At 35.8% G+C, this 14,474-nt stretch overlaps 2 protein-coding genes across 2 annotated transcripts; one reads left to right on the top strand and one right to left on the bottom strand.

Moving 5' to 3' along the window:
* Positions 1-3,334: 3,334 nt before the first annotated feature.
* On the top strand, positions 3,335-11,795 carry LOC139904567 (putative GTP diphosphokinase RSH1, chloroplastic). The gene is made up of 24 exons (XM_071886481.1): positions 3,335-3,663; positions 3,760-3,935; positions 4,994-5,173; positions 5,263-5,328; positions 5,721-5,813; positions 5,884-6,015; positions 6,096-6,197; positions 6,605-6,682; positions 6,766-6,837; positions 6,938-7,045; positions 7,200-7,297; positions 7,451-7,511; positions 7,592-7,654; positions 7,767-7,823; positions 7,921-8,022; positions 8,424-8,585; positions 8,876-9,007; positions 9,117-9,203; positions 9,321-9,392; positions 9,501-9,587; positions 9,671-10,115; positions 10,997-11,058; positions 11,167-11,235; positions 11,322-11,795. The coding sequence occupies exons 1-24, from the start codon at positions 3,639-3,641 to the stop codon at positions 11,424-11,426; spliced, it is 2,634 nt and encodes an 877-aa protein (XP_071742582.1). The 5' UTR covers positions 3,335-3,638; the 3' UTR covers positions 11,427-11,795.
* On the bottom strand, positions 11,736-14,036 carry LOC139904568 (uncharacterized). The gene is made up of 3 exons (XM_071886483.1): positions 13,752-14,036; positions 13,450-13,507; positions 11,736-13,357 (listed from the first exon to the last, which is right to left on the bottom strand). Exons 1-3 carry the CDS (start codon positions 13,952-13,954, stop codon positions 11,915-11,917), a joined length of 1,704 nt encoding a protein of 567 aa, XP_071742584.1. The 5' UTR covers positions 13,955-14,036; the 3' UTR covers positions 11,736-11,914.
* Between the last annotated feature and the right edge of the window lie 438 nt (positions 14,037-14,474).

Below are 14,474 nucleotides of genomic sequence, written 5' to 3'. Positions count from 1 at the left end.
AGCGGGAATATTATAAACGTTAGTCAACGGAAACTACGAATTTAAATAACGAAAGATATTTATTAAAAAAAAAGACAGTGTTAAAAATAAATTTAACGGAAAAATGCGGGATGTTACATGTGGCATGTGATATGGGTTTAAAGTTCGGGCGTTCGATACCATATCATATGTATGTGTGCGGGAGTGAAGTGTGGGTTTAAAGTTCGGGCGTTCGATACCACATTTCACGTAACGGGTGGGTTTTAAGTTTGGGCATTGATACCACCCAAGGGACTAGTGATGCATACTAGTGGCGTTTGTGTGGCTAACGGTTCATTCGCGAGAATCGTTCCCTTTGTGTTTTGGTTAACCATGATTACATGTAGTGATATAGCATAATATGTTGTTCGTGTTATATGTTATCGTTTGTGCTAGCTCGTGATTTTGGGAATTTAGCGTTGTACTTTGAAATGGTATGCTAATTTAAATGCTAGCGTGTATGAGGTATTGGTGTAAGTGATTGCAAGTAAGTAGGTTATATATGTATGTGTATAATTATTGCATTCACTAAGTGTTTTGCTTACCCTCTCGTTGTTTACCTTTTAGGCTCCGGCGTGGATAAGGGCAAAGGTATTCGGTTGGATTAGTGAATGTTAAGTCTGCGGATTTTGGCGCATTAATAAAAGACTGCGGATTATCTTCGCTAAGTTATCGCGGACAGCAGTTAAATCCGCACATCGCGAATGTTTTGAATACTATAATTAGAGAGCTTGACCTCTCATTTATAGGTTGTTGATTCTCTGCCATTTGCCAAACCTTTGTAATTTTCACTTGTGACTTTGCCCAAGGAAGATTTACATCGAGTTAAGGTGAATCATGCTAATTAACAATCAAGACCGGGTCGGGGTGGTTGATCACTTGATGGAAAAGTGAAAGACGATCATCAGGGCCCAAAATAATCATCAAACATTCCATCTCTCATCGTAACATCATTGCATTCAATCCTTAATTAAGTAACTTCTTTAATATAGGATTGATCAGTCATCAATGAAGGTGACATAATAGCGAAAACCTTCGTGTGATTCTACATTCGTTGGACCAAATACATCCATATGAACTAGCTCCAATTTCTCCAACTTGGCCGCATTCCCCGATTTTCGGAAAGTCACATTTTTTTGCTTCCCATAGGTACATGTTACGCAAAACCCAAGCTCCACTTTCTTCAAATTCGGAATTCTTCCACTCGAAATAAGCATCTTCATACCTTTTCACTTATACGCCCGAGCCTTCGGTGCCATAGAGTAGAATTACTTCCAACATCAACCGAGCAACCACCGTGTTTTCATCAACCACCTCAACCATATAAAGCGTTCCCCTTTTATGTCCACGAGCCACGACCCTACTACCCTTAACCACCTTCCATTGGCGATTTTCAAAAGTAATCGCGTTACCTTCCTCATCTAATTGACCAACCGAGATAAGCTTCCTTTTCAACTTTGGAATATACCTCACGTTTTTTAAAGTCCAATTAGAACTAAGAGTAGTCTTCAATACAACATCTCCTATACCTTCAATTTTTTGCAGTAACCGTACCCGACCAACTTTCCGGTAACGATGAAAGCAAGATTAGTGCTTTTAGTTCATCATCAAACCTGAGATCTACCGATTCAAGCCTTGCTATGATATTGTTGAATTCGTTGATGTGATCCGTTGCACTCGAGCCTTCCATCATCTTCGTATTGAACAATTGTCGCATGAAAAAAACCTTATTCGCCACGGCAGGTTTTTCATACACGTTGGAGAGAGCCTTCAAACATGTAAAAGTTGTCTTCTCATTCACAACATTATATGAAACGTTCTTGTCAAGAGAAAGAAGAATCGCACCCAAAGCTTGACGATCCAAAAGAGACCAATTGGCATCATCCATGCCTTCGGGTTTGATCTCCAACAACTTTTGATACAAGTAATCTTCAATTTGTATCTTCCAAAAGCCGAAGTATTTTCCATAAAATCTATCTATTCTAGATTTCTCGTCTTCCGCCATCTTCCCAAACTCGTAACCTTGTGCTCTGATACCAATTGTTAGGATTTAGGAGCCAACAATAAGAGTGTTTTTTTAGAAAAATCACCCTCCCACAAAGACAAACGAAGACAGTAAGAAATAAAATAAGAACACGATAATTTAACGTGATTATATGTAATCAAGGGTTGATTACTTTAATCCACGGAACAAACAAAAGAGATTTAATTGATAGAATTCGTAATACATGTTATGTGTTACATTAGGGTGTTTATATAGGCATAACATAACAGGGAAATAACTTAGGGGCCAAGAAAACTCGGTTTTGGAAAATTTGGCCCGTCAGACCCAGTTTCGAGATCGCGAGTCTCCTCCTTGCCTTTTTCTCGCGATCGCGAGATATGTCCCGAGCACAATCTCCAGCCGCGAGTCCAGCTTTCCATCTCGCGAACTCTTGTCTCTTCAGCACTCGCGATCGCGACTTTCATCCTCGTGGTCGCGAGCCTTGTGTTCTTCGTTTTGTTCAAGCTACTTCACTTCAACAATACATTGTATGTATATATGTTCTCACGTATTACTCCACGACAAAAAAATTATTTTAAAATCCCGCAAATTCGCGGGGTATTATATTAATAATACTAACAGACGTTCCAATGGTTTAGTCTTAGTCCTCCAGGACTAACCGCCACATCAGCACCTCCTCACCAGGACTAACCCGAAGACTAAACACTACCAACCATGGCATACTCCCTCAAATAAATTGGAACCCACTTATATTATTTAATAAAGATTGTACAAGTTTAAAAGCATAAGTTACAAATACTCTTACATCACCTCCGTTCACAAAAATGTTACAAAAGCACTGAAACATGGACAAGGAGGAGGGCGGCACCCTGGACTAGAGGCTGGACGCCTTGCTGTCAGTGGCGGATCTAGGATTCGTAGTCACTGGTATCACTAGTTAAAAGTAAAAAAAAATTTACATTATCCAGTGGTGTCACACAAAATTTTTTCACTGGAGTGTAAATAGATCCGCCCTTAGTTGCTTCCATTGGTGTCCTCCTGAACTAAAGGCCGAACAGAGTGGAGGACGGTACCCTTGGGACCTCTCTAAAAGATAAAAGATAGAAAAAAAAGAAAAAAAAAGAAGATCTAGCAGTGTTACGTCACCGTATCAGCCAAACCCTTAACGAATATTTCACCTGCAAAATCTCTACCAAAAACCACAATATTTTTTTATTATTTTTTCAAATAAATAATAAAAAAAAATATTCGCATATTATATTTGTGTGGCTTAAGCTTTCAGTAACCTCTATCTCATCATCATCAACAACTTCTTCTGCGCTCTACAATATACAATACATTACATGTTCCTCATTTTCATTCCAATTTCAATCCAATTCATCCGCCATAATTATAAACCCTAATTTTATCGTTACTTCATCATCACTTTTCGCTACTCGATTAAGAAATCTTTGTATCTATACATCCATACATCACTTCATCCCGTTCTTAGCTCAAAAAAATTTCACAATTTATATTTGAATATACTTAATTTATCAATTAAATCAACTGAATTCCGATTTTTATATACGTTTTTCTGATGCGCTGTTCAATTCGATGAGATTATTAATTAGATATGGTTTCTGCACCATCAATTTCAGGTGATTATATCTACTTTGTTTACAAGTGTAATTGTATTTATGTACGTGCTACGCGGTTTGTGATTGAGTTTTTATTATTATTAATAATGTTGACAGTGCCAGTGGAATGTGTGAATATGTGCAAGTTTTTTAAAGGAGATGGAAGTGGAAGATATGATTGTAGTGCGATTTCGTGTGCGTGGAAAGCGCCTAGGGCATTAACTGGATTTCTAGCAAGTACTACTCACTCATCTGCATTTTTGCATGGTCAAAATTATGTCAATAGATATCATGTGAGTGTAACACTTGCTCTATACTTTATTATTATGTGTTGTTTTATTTATGTGCCTTATATGTATATATGCATGCTAATGGTGATTCAAATAGGTGGAGTTTTGCTTAATTCGGTTATTGTAATGTAGTTTATTAGTGTTGAAACTTGAAAGTTGGGATGGAAAATGGAAATTGCTATAACTGAGTGCCCTGGCATAATTTCAGTATATCTAAAATGTGATTGTTAGTGAAATTCTGTTATGTGAAAGAAAAGAATTTGGGCTGAATGACTGAGTGAATATTGTGAGCTACATGCACTTAGCTATTTCCTACTAATAGAAGCTATGACATAACGGGACTGTGTCACTTTGATATATATATATATATATATATATATATATATATATATATATATATATATATATATATATATATATATATATATATATATATATATATATATATATATATATATATATATATATATATATATATATATATATAAATGAATGAATAAATGCTGATAATCAAGAAAATTGAATAATTTGAAATCCTAGTTTGGTTAGATGCGAGTAAAAGATGAACAATTAGTTAAGTATTTTAGTTGTATTGTAGTACTTACTAATATTCATTAATTAGCCCACCCCTCCCTTCACCCAAACAAAGACAGTTGCCAATAAACTCCTGATGGTGCCATTAACTCAAAGACCTCTATATATAATGAACAAACAACCAGTTTGACATCTAATTGGTTTAGATGTTCCTTGTAACGACATACCCTAATTTTATGGTTTATTGACGTGAGATATCTTTCATCCCCATCTACGTGCTTAAGAATCAACCCCTATGCTGATTTTCAGTCACTTAGTTACCGGCTGGCCATAAGTAGGTTGTTTCTTTAGTGAAGGTAAACAGATAACTAGTACAAGTAACTGATAATACATACAATCCAACTTAACTTCATTGAAATTTAATTATCTAAATGAAATGATGTGGTTGATGATCTATATAATACAGTGTTGGTATATTTTCATCAAATACTTACTGTTGGCTGTCACACCACTTGATGTTTATGCAGAGATGTGAAGTTGCTGGTAAGAGATCCTGGTTATCTTCTGAAGTTACAGACCATTTTCCTCCAAGAAAACTTTTAAGGTCGAGTGTACTTCTTCATATTGGCTACAGAAAATGGGTAGTGGGTTGTTCCTTATCTTTCTCTTCAGGATATGATGAGCTCTCCCCTGAAATTTTGTGGGAGGTTAGTGCCAATTTGGAGCTCTAAATTTTATAAATCACATTGTATTTGTTTAAGTGACGTACTGATGACTTTTTTTTTTATTACTTCAGGATCTCAAACCAGCTATAACATACCTTACATGTGATGAGTTAGAGTTAGTGCATGATGCTTTTGAAGTAAGTTCTTGATCGTATTTATTAGCTACTTTCGAGGTTGCAAAATCGCTACTCGAGGAGTACTCGGTTTGTACTTTTTAGGAAGTACTCGGCCACTCGGGGAGCAGATGTTTGACTAAATTTGACTTTGATCAACTTTTGACCAATTTTGACCGATTGTCCGATTAATCCCATGTTTTGGCCGAGTTTGACCAAGTTTGACTGAGTTTGACCGAGTATTTTCCGAGTATTCCCCGAGCTTCAAAAACCGAGTACTCGCTGAGTAATTCCGAGATCTGCAACACTAGCTACTTTTACTGTCAAAGTTCCTTCTTGATGCATTTCATATTCATTTATATAGTAAAATAGTAAATTTGACGAATACTTTACCGTTGGATAATGGTTTTCTGTAGCTGGCCTTTGAGGCACATGATGGGCAAAAACGACGCAGTGGAGAACCTTTTATCATTCACCCTGTCGAAGTCGCTAAAATTCTCGGAGAGCTAGTGAGTTCATAATATTATTTGTGGAATTATTCTTTTTAATATTATTTACTTCTAATAATCGTTTGTTTAGGAGTTAGACTGGGAGTCAATAGCTGCTGGCTTATTACATGATACGGTTGAAGATACCAATATTGTTACCTTTGAAAGAATAGAGAAGGAATTTGGTGTCACAGTTCGTCACATTGTTGAAGGAGAAACAAAGGTGATCTATTTTGAAACTTTTATGAATACTTTTCGTTACATATTTGCCTTTATCATAATCTCAACTAGCTGATAATTCAGGTGTCTAAACTTGGAAAGTTGAAGTGTAAAAATGAAATCCCTTTGGTACAAGATGTGAAAGCACATGATCTTCGACAAATGTTTCTAGCTATGACAGAGGAGGTAATTTGTTGAATAATATATCTTTGTTATTATTATGTTAAGTAAAGACCATAAAGTTGCATAAAAAGGTAGTGAACTTTGGTATGATTTTTTTTTTTGGGTAATACACTCAATATTTGCCTTCTCGAATGCCTCAGACTTCCAAAACCTCTCATTTATGGTAGTTGTTTTACTTGACTATGGCATCACACTAGAAAAAAAAGGTCAACACAGTCAAAGTTATCAACATGATCAGTTCCAAAGGTTGTAAAAGTTTGAGGCTTGTCGTTAAACTTGAAATTTATTATCATTTTTATGGGTGAAAGTAGAGGTTTTTACCCAAAACGTAAATCAGACCAAAAGTGGTTACCAGTTTATGCAGTAAGATTTATTTAAAGTTTGGTGATACTGAATATTATGTCCCTCAGGTACGGGTGATTATTGTCAAGTTAGCAGACAGATTACACAATATGCGCACTCTTTCACATATGCCTTCACATAAGCAGGTGGGGTGATTTTGACCAATTAGTTCTTTACTTTTCATCACTTGAATTTTATTTTTCTGAATGTCTTTATTATGTGTATACAGTCCAGCATTGCATCGGAGACCCTACAAGTTTTTGCACCTCTAGCAAAGCTACTGGGGATGTACCAGATTAAGGTATTTTGGTCCTTCCTTAGGGATTTAATCTAAGTTCACTTATATATTTAAATAGCTTTGAACTTAAAGTATGATCACTTGAATTTGTTCTACTATGCAGTCTGAGCTTGAGAATTTATCATTTATGTACACAAATCCTCAAGATTACGGTAGAATCAAGAGACGGGTAGCAGAACTCTATAATGATCACGAGAAAGAAATGGAAGAGGTATTCAACATTTGTTCTTGATTGAAGTTTTTAGTACTTCAAATTTATTAAACAAACAAACAGCCCGAGAAGCTACATCATTATTAAAGTTTATATTTTGCTCATTCGTTTAGCTTACTCTTTTCACTTATCAAGATCTTTTTCCATTTGTTAGGCAAATAAACTATTGATCAAGAAGATTGAAGATGACCAATTTCTAAACCTTGTGACTCTGAAGACTGAGGTTCGATCAGTATGCAAGGAACCTTACAGGTAAAGTCTATCTTTTTTCTTTGTAATATGAATATGCTTGTTTTTTGTTTGCATAGCATGAATGTGCTAGTTTGATGTGCCAAAAAAGAAAAACTGTTCTGGTAAAAATATTCTTTTTCTGAATGTTTGAATTTTGAGTTCCTATATTTGCAGCATCTATAAATCTGTACTCAAATCCCGAGGTTCAATTAGTGAAGTTAACCAAATTGCCCAGGTAGTTAATCTAAGGTCTTTCAAGTGGCGAATGTATAATGTATATTTTATTTGACATGTTTTTACCCATTTGGATTTCAGCTTCGCATTATTATTAAACCCAAGCCAGGTGTTGGTGTTGGGCCTTTGTGTAGTGCACAACAGGTATCGTATGGTTACTATATAACTTTTGTGCAATTTTAAAGATTTTTGGGACCCACTCATATTGCATATGCTGCATGGCTTTCCCTCAAATATACTATATATTTTGATGCAGATATGCTATCACGTACTTGGGCTGGTTCACGGGACCTGGACCCCCATACCTCGAGCTGTGGGTATTTTCGTCATTATGTCATTGTTCTAATTGATATTTAGCTCTTTGTTGATGTACACAATAAAATAATATGATAGTATAACTTCGTCCACAGATGAAAGACTACATTGCAACTCCAAAACCTAATGGCTATCAGAGTCTTCATACTATTGTAATTCCCTTTCTTTACGAGAGTACATTTCGCCTAGAAGTTCAGGTAGGTTCCTAAGTAATATGTCTTTTCACAGATTTATCATATATAATAAACAAAATTACTAAAATAGGCCCTATGGTTTGTCCAAAATTGCTGGCTTGGTCCGTGTGTGTTTTTTTCTCCAACTAAGATATTCCTCGTGGGTTACAGAAGAAGAGAAAAGGTAATTGACTAAAATACCCTCCATGCCTTGCACATGATCCAATTTTTACGGAATATTTTAACAACCGTCAATGCGCGGGACTATATAAGCAATTTGCATACTCGGGGAATATCTTAGTCGAAAATAACCACAGGGACCAAACCAATTAATTTGGACAAACATCATGGACTATTCTAGTAATTTTGTGTGCATAATATTTTATCAAACTTTATGTGCGAAATGCCATTTATATGTCTGGCAGATTAGAACGGAAGAGATGAACTTGATTGCAAATAGAGGCATTGCTGCTCATTATAGTGGGAAAGTTTTTGTTAAAGACTTAATCAGACATACAGTTTCTAACGAAGACCGAAACTTGATAGGAAAAACAACCACTCTTAACAATGCAAATGTGGCACTCAGGGTACGGTATCTGTTCCTCTTCACATTATGTAGAGGTGACAAGCTGGGCGGGTTTGAATGGGTTGGGTTGTTTTGACCCGAAATACTTGCTCCAAAACTCGATTTTATATTATAAAGTACTAGTGGGTCAAATACTCAAATATGATTACAAAAGAAATTTCAGCTTGTTTCATTACAGATAAAAACATCACGTGAATGGACCCATCCATAAATCAAAATTGCTGCCTCTGCTATTATAGTATTATACACATCAATTGGTGGTTGATGTTTGTGTGAACTTGTGTATGTTAGATTGGTTGGTTGAATGCAATTAGAGAATGGCAAGAGGAGTTTGTTGGTAACATGAGTTCTAGAGAGTTTGTAGATACAGTTACCAAGGATCTTCTTGGTAGCCGTGTATTTGTGTTTACTCCCCGAGGAGAGGTAATAGAAAATGACCAACATTGATCCGTGATTTTTTTTTTCCTTTATGTTCCTTAATACTCCGTATATTTTGTTCTGTTTTTTTTATATTTAATAAACCAAATTGCAGATAAAAAATCTGCCTAAGGGAGCAACCGTCATTGATTATGCTTATATGATACATACTGAAATTGGAAATAAGATGGTGGCTGCAAAGGCAAGTCTAATGGAAATTGTGACTGATGAATAATTTTTTTTTTTCATAAATGATTTAAAGTAAAATATACTTAGTATATATTATTTTCATAAATTGTCATTGGTCTCTCATTTGCAGGTTAATGGCAATCTTGTGCCTCCCTTGCATGTGCTTGCAAACGCTGAAGTTGTGGAGATTGTGACTTACAATGTAAGTTGATGTCAAATATCGTCTACTTGATTTTTGGATAACATAGATTTTATTTTCTTACATAGTTATTTCACATAAATAAAATGTGGTTTTCTTGATTATCATCAGGGATTATCAAGCAAAACTGCTTTCCAGAGGCACAAACAATGGCTACAGCATGCCAAAACACGTAGTGCTAGACACAAGATAATGAAGGTAAGTTACTTTGGATTTGTTTGATTATTGTATGTATGGTTACTGTCTCTTTGTATATGCTAATTTGGTTGGTATTATATCAGTTTTTGAGGGAGCAAGCTGCACTATCTGCATCTGAAATCACAGCCGATTCGGTTAACGAGTTTGTTGCAGATACCGAATATGATAGTGAAGTTGAAGAGGTATTAGATTACTCTAAAGGGACCCAACATACATGGGAGAAGATTCTCGAAAATGTCATGGAAATATCATCTTCAAAGATGGTTGATGAAAATCTTTTTAAGTTTAAAAACGGGACTATTAAAATTGCTAAAGTGAATGGCAATCCTAATAAGCAATTGCAGCAAGTGAGTTTAAAAACCGAGTCGCAGGGAAACGAGCTTAGTAAGATGATGCTTGTGAATATTCCTATGTATAAGGAAGTACTACCCAGTTTAGAAACCTGGCTTGTTGACAAGGTGGCATCTTGGAGCAACCTTCAAGGACACTCGATCCAATGGTTATGCATCGTCTGTATAGATCGGAAAGGTAACAATTTTCTTTCCAAAGTGAAAATGCGTTTCAAAAGCTTAGGTTATGGTAATATGACCTGCTTACCCGGTAAAATGTTAGACATGGTAGCTGATATGTCATTGACTTTGACCAATGTTGCAAAAATTGTTACTTGGGGAGTTACTCGGTCAGGACTTTTTAGGGAGTACTTGGCAACTCGGGATACTCGGATGTTGACTAAGTTTGACTTTGACCGAGGTTCGACCAAATATTGATTGATTTTCTGAGTAATCACGAGTTTTGGACAATTTTGACCCTTTTTCGAGTAATCTCGAGTTTTGTTGAGTTTGACCGGGTACTACCCGAGTTGCAAAAACTGAGTACTCGTCAGGTAATTCCGAGTTCTAAAACACTGACTATGACTATGTTGACTTTTATGACCTGGGAGCTGATGTTGCCTGAAAACAGGTTTACTTAAGTTGGCTAAATGTAAATATAAAGGTTTGAGCAATTTTGTGGGTGCAGTTAAAGGTGGTAAGTTGAAACAAGTTTGTTACCTTGTATAAAGTAAACTATTCTAAGAAGTAGTAATAGTCCATCATTCAGTGTCCAATATGTATGCAATTTAGGGCATAACTGCTACTACTGCTGAAATCATCTATCCATCATAAAATAGAAATATCTATAAGAAATCTAGTTTGCATCTCAGAATTCTACTTTGAGTGTAGGTATGGTTGTGTGTGTGTGTGTGTGTGTGTGTATATATATATATATATATATATATATATATATATATATATATATATATGTGTGTGTGTGTGTGTGTGTGTGTATATATATATATATATATATATATATATATATATATATACATATATATATTAACTTGTATATTATTTTGTCGAACTGATATTCAGGAATGCTGGCTGATATCACAATTGCATTGGCTGATGAAGGCATTGGAATATGCTCATGTGCTGTGAGTAACTAATTTAGACCTTTATGATTAGCTTTTATCTATTTAATTATTTGTTGCTTTATTTTCATCATGTGTTTGTTATTGTTATTGTTATGTACAATTGACCAGGCTGAGGTTGATAGAGGAAGAGGAATGGCTGTCATACTTTTTCATGTTGATGCAAGTTTGGACGATTTGGTATGTATTGCTGTGTAAATAATGATAATCTCATAAATTGCTAAACTATCATTTTGTTTAAGTTAGTTTTGGTGTCCGCTCTCCAGGCGAGTGCGTGTTCACGAATGGATCTGGTCCTTGGTGTGTTGGGATGGTCCACAGGGTGTACTTGGCCTAGTTTATTGCATAATCATCAGATTCGAGAATGTTAATTGAAAGATGAGGTTCAGAGGCAGCGTAACAAGTTTTGTCGGTTCAGAATAAACACAATTCTTTATCTAGTTGTATCTAGTTATCATTATGTATATTTGTTGCACAATCATGATCAGAATAAAGTAGCAGCAGCAGCAGCATATATTTAAGGGGGACTGTATATAAAAGAGAATACCATAGATGTAATCTGCACTTTGTAAACATAAAATAGTGAGATATATACACAAGTGTTTTAGGTTAAAGATATTAGTTACCACCATGTCATGTATATCTGTTATACAAGATATCGGTTTTGTGTCAGTTGCATCGTATTTGTAAGATAATACAAGGTACAGGGTAATTTATTCATTTAGGATAAACTTGTATGACGATGATCATATTACATACAACTGATTTAGGCATTGGGCGGTACATAATTCCCTTAATCCCAATGTAAGCTTAGACAAGAAACCAGAAACAATAGAAATGCATGGTATTTCATCTCATGTTAGACCAAGTATGTAGTACGGTTCCGGTAGCAGCCTAATAAGATCAAAACAAATAACAAACTACCCACAAGACTAAGTTGTGGGTAGGGCAGCTCAGAATACCAATGGCACAAGCACCATATTGACACCAATAAGGACCATGTCATCAGTTTAAGATTCCATGGCTCACTTACTAGTAGTACTTGTTTTTTCGATGGACTTTTGCTACCCTTGTCGTCTTTTATAATTCCATTTCGGTAACTAGTGCTCCGCACCACCCTGCCTAAAATTCTCCCAAAGTTATCTTCTAATTCATCTGAACTTTTGTTACTACTCATCACTTTAACATCGTCGTCAATTAATGTTACACTTGGGACTTCATCTTCCTTGCTTATTCTCTCTTTTCTGACGGATTCGTCTTCTTCTGTATTCATCTCTGCTTCGACTTGCACATCTGTTACGTCCTCTTTTTCTTCATTCACCAACTGTGTAGGTGGTTTGTCTTGTATTTTTACCGTCTGATCATCAATTTCAGTTTCTTCAATTGGTTGAGCAAGCGGCAATAACATATCATCTTCAATAATCACTTGTTCTTTGACTTCATGTGCTGCTGTATCTTCACCTTTCTTTTCTGTATTATTCAGTTGGCTTAATGAGTCGTCTTCTTTTCGTGTTATCTGATCATCAACAGCCTCATTGAGATTGTCGGTGATACATGGAACATCAAGCGTTTCACAATCTTTATTCACCTGCAGCACTTCTTGGGCATCTAGTACAAATTCATCATCATCAGCCATCTCTAAAATGTCTTCCGTATTCATTTGAGAGTGGTTTTGTATTTCAGTCTGTTTCGCACGAGTTGTATCAATTGCTTCTTCTTCCATCACATGGACAAGCTGTTCCGCATAACCTGTTTCATCACTCAGGTCTCCTACATAATTCTCCAAAAAAGTTTCGTCATGATTGTTTTTTTCTTTCTCTTCTTCAGGAAACTGCTCTTGAGAGTTGTCGTTTACTTTAACATGATTCAAACAACCATCTTCAGTCGCTGCCTCCTCATTTATGAATACTTTCTCATAATCTTCTTCTTTTTCTTCTTCTTCTTTTTCTGATTCTTTGGCAACATTATCTCTTAGAGGTGCCTCAATCACTTGGTATTCTTCTATTGATGAAATAGTTTCATCATTTACTAACAACGATGCATCAACACTTCCATCTTTTTCATCATCAATCATCATCGAGTATTCTTGCTCCTCACAACCGTCATCTATCTCTAAACACGAATCTTCTTCAATTTGAACTTTCATTACTACTTGTTCTTCACACTCCAACACTACCTTTTCATAACTATCGTCAACTGATGTATCTTCTTGACCTTCGCCAACCATTGAATGTATACCATCTTCATTACTATCCTCAGAGTCCGCTTCTTCTTTACCGCTTCCAGAATTATGTTTTTCGTCCTACAATAAAACAAAATATCTCAACGAGGAATAAACCATAAATAATGATAAAATCTAGAGTACTAAAATAAAGTCACAAATCAAAGCAATACCTTAGTTAAGTGTTGAATAGTTTTAGACTCCATCTCCTTCATGCTGGTCACATCATCACTGTTTTAATTATAAAGAAATGTCTAAAATTAAAATTAAATAGACACGATCAAACATCTAGATTAAATGGACAAGATCAAATATTATAACAGATATGATGAACCAAAGGGCCATTGGACAATCGTATATATTTGTAGATTAATTCGTGGTAGTGAGTGTGTTAGTTGACATTAGAAAAATAACAGACATGATGATGAAAACTAAAGTATATTATTAGAAAACCAAAATTATAAATTGTCAAAACCTTGGAGAAATATTTTCCGATGATGATTGATGTTGTTTTCTTCTTTTGAATGCTAAGACTGATACTACGGTTGTAGCAACCAAAGCTCCACCCAATAACACAATTCCGCTAATGCCAAAACTGCCGGCACCGGCGCCTATATTTAGTGCCACCGGAATGGTTTTAGTGTTCTTTTTTGGGTCATGTGCCCGAGATTGTTCCATACTGGTTTTGTGGGTGGAAAGTGAATCTTTTTGTGATTCTTGAAAGTGGTGTGTTTGTTTATTTTTGTTCAACGGAGGTGGTTGTTGGATATGGTTGTGAAGAAAGGGTGCTATTCAAGAAACAAGAAAATTGACAAAAAGATAACTTACTAGATTTGACCCTACCCCCCCCCCCCCCCCCCCCCCCCCCCCCCAAAATTAATTCCAAGCTACTAATTTTTTCTAACGATGATTCCGAATCAGTAGATCATTTATTTCGTCGACCCTCATCATTTGCACGTAACACACACATTCGGGCGGAAACCCGAACCCGATCGACGGTACCCGAGAACACATCCATTCGGGCAGTGTTCCTGGGTAGAGGTCCGTGAACGAATCCGGTAAAACCTCCCTATAGGGTCAATATATACCACCATTATTGGTGTTTAATTGTTTTAAAGAAAGTCATGTCATCCCTAAGGATCGAACCCATGACATGTCTCTATTCCATGACACAAAGTACATGGGTCGTTTAATTAGT

Source organism: Rutidosis leptorrhynchoides, chromosome 4 (assembly GCF_046630445.1).
Source record: "Rutidosis leptorrhynchoides isolate AG116_Rl617_1_P2 chromosome 4, CSIRO_AGI_Rlap_v1, whole genome shotgun sequence".
NCBI lineage: Eukaryota > Viridiplantae > Streptophyta > Magnoliopsida > Asterales > Asteraceae > Rutidosis > Rutidosis leptorrhynchoides.
This window is presented reverse-complemented; position numbering and strand designations above follow the sequence as displayed.

Excerpts from the sequence above, each read along its gene's own strand:
- LOC139904567 (XM_071886481.1), top strand. The coding sequence starts at position 3,639 with ATGGTTTCTGCACCATCAATTTCAG. Across the intron at positions 5,174-5,262 it reads CCCCTGAAATTTTGTGGGAG|GATCTCAAACCAGCTATAAC; the intron begins GTTAGTGCCAAT and ends TTATTACTTCAG. Across the intron at positions 7,046-7,199 it reads ACGAGAAAGAAATGGAAGAG|GCAAATAAACTATTGATCAA; the intron begins GTATTCAACATT and ends TCCATTTGTTAG.
- LOC139904568 (XM_071886483.1), bottom strand. The coding sequence starts at position 13,954 with ATGGAACAATCTCGGGCACATGACCCAAAAAAGAACACTAAAACCATT. Across the intron at positions 13,508-13,751 it reads TCGGAAAATATTTCTCCAAG|TGATGATGTGACCAGCATGA; the intron begins GTTTTGACAATT and ends TAATTAAAACAG. Across the intron at positions 13,358-13,449 it reads CTATTCAACACTTAACTAAG|GACGAAAAACATAATTCTGG; the intron begins GTATTGCTTTGA and ends GTTTTATTGTAG.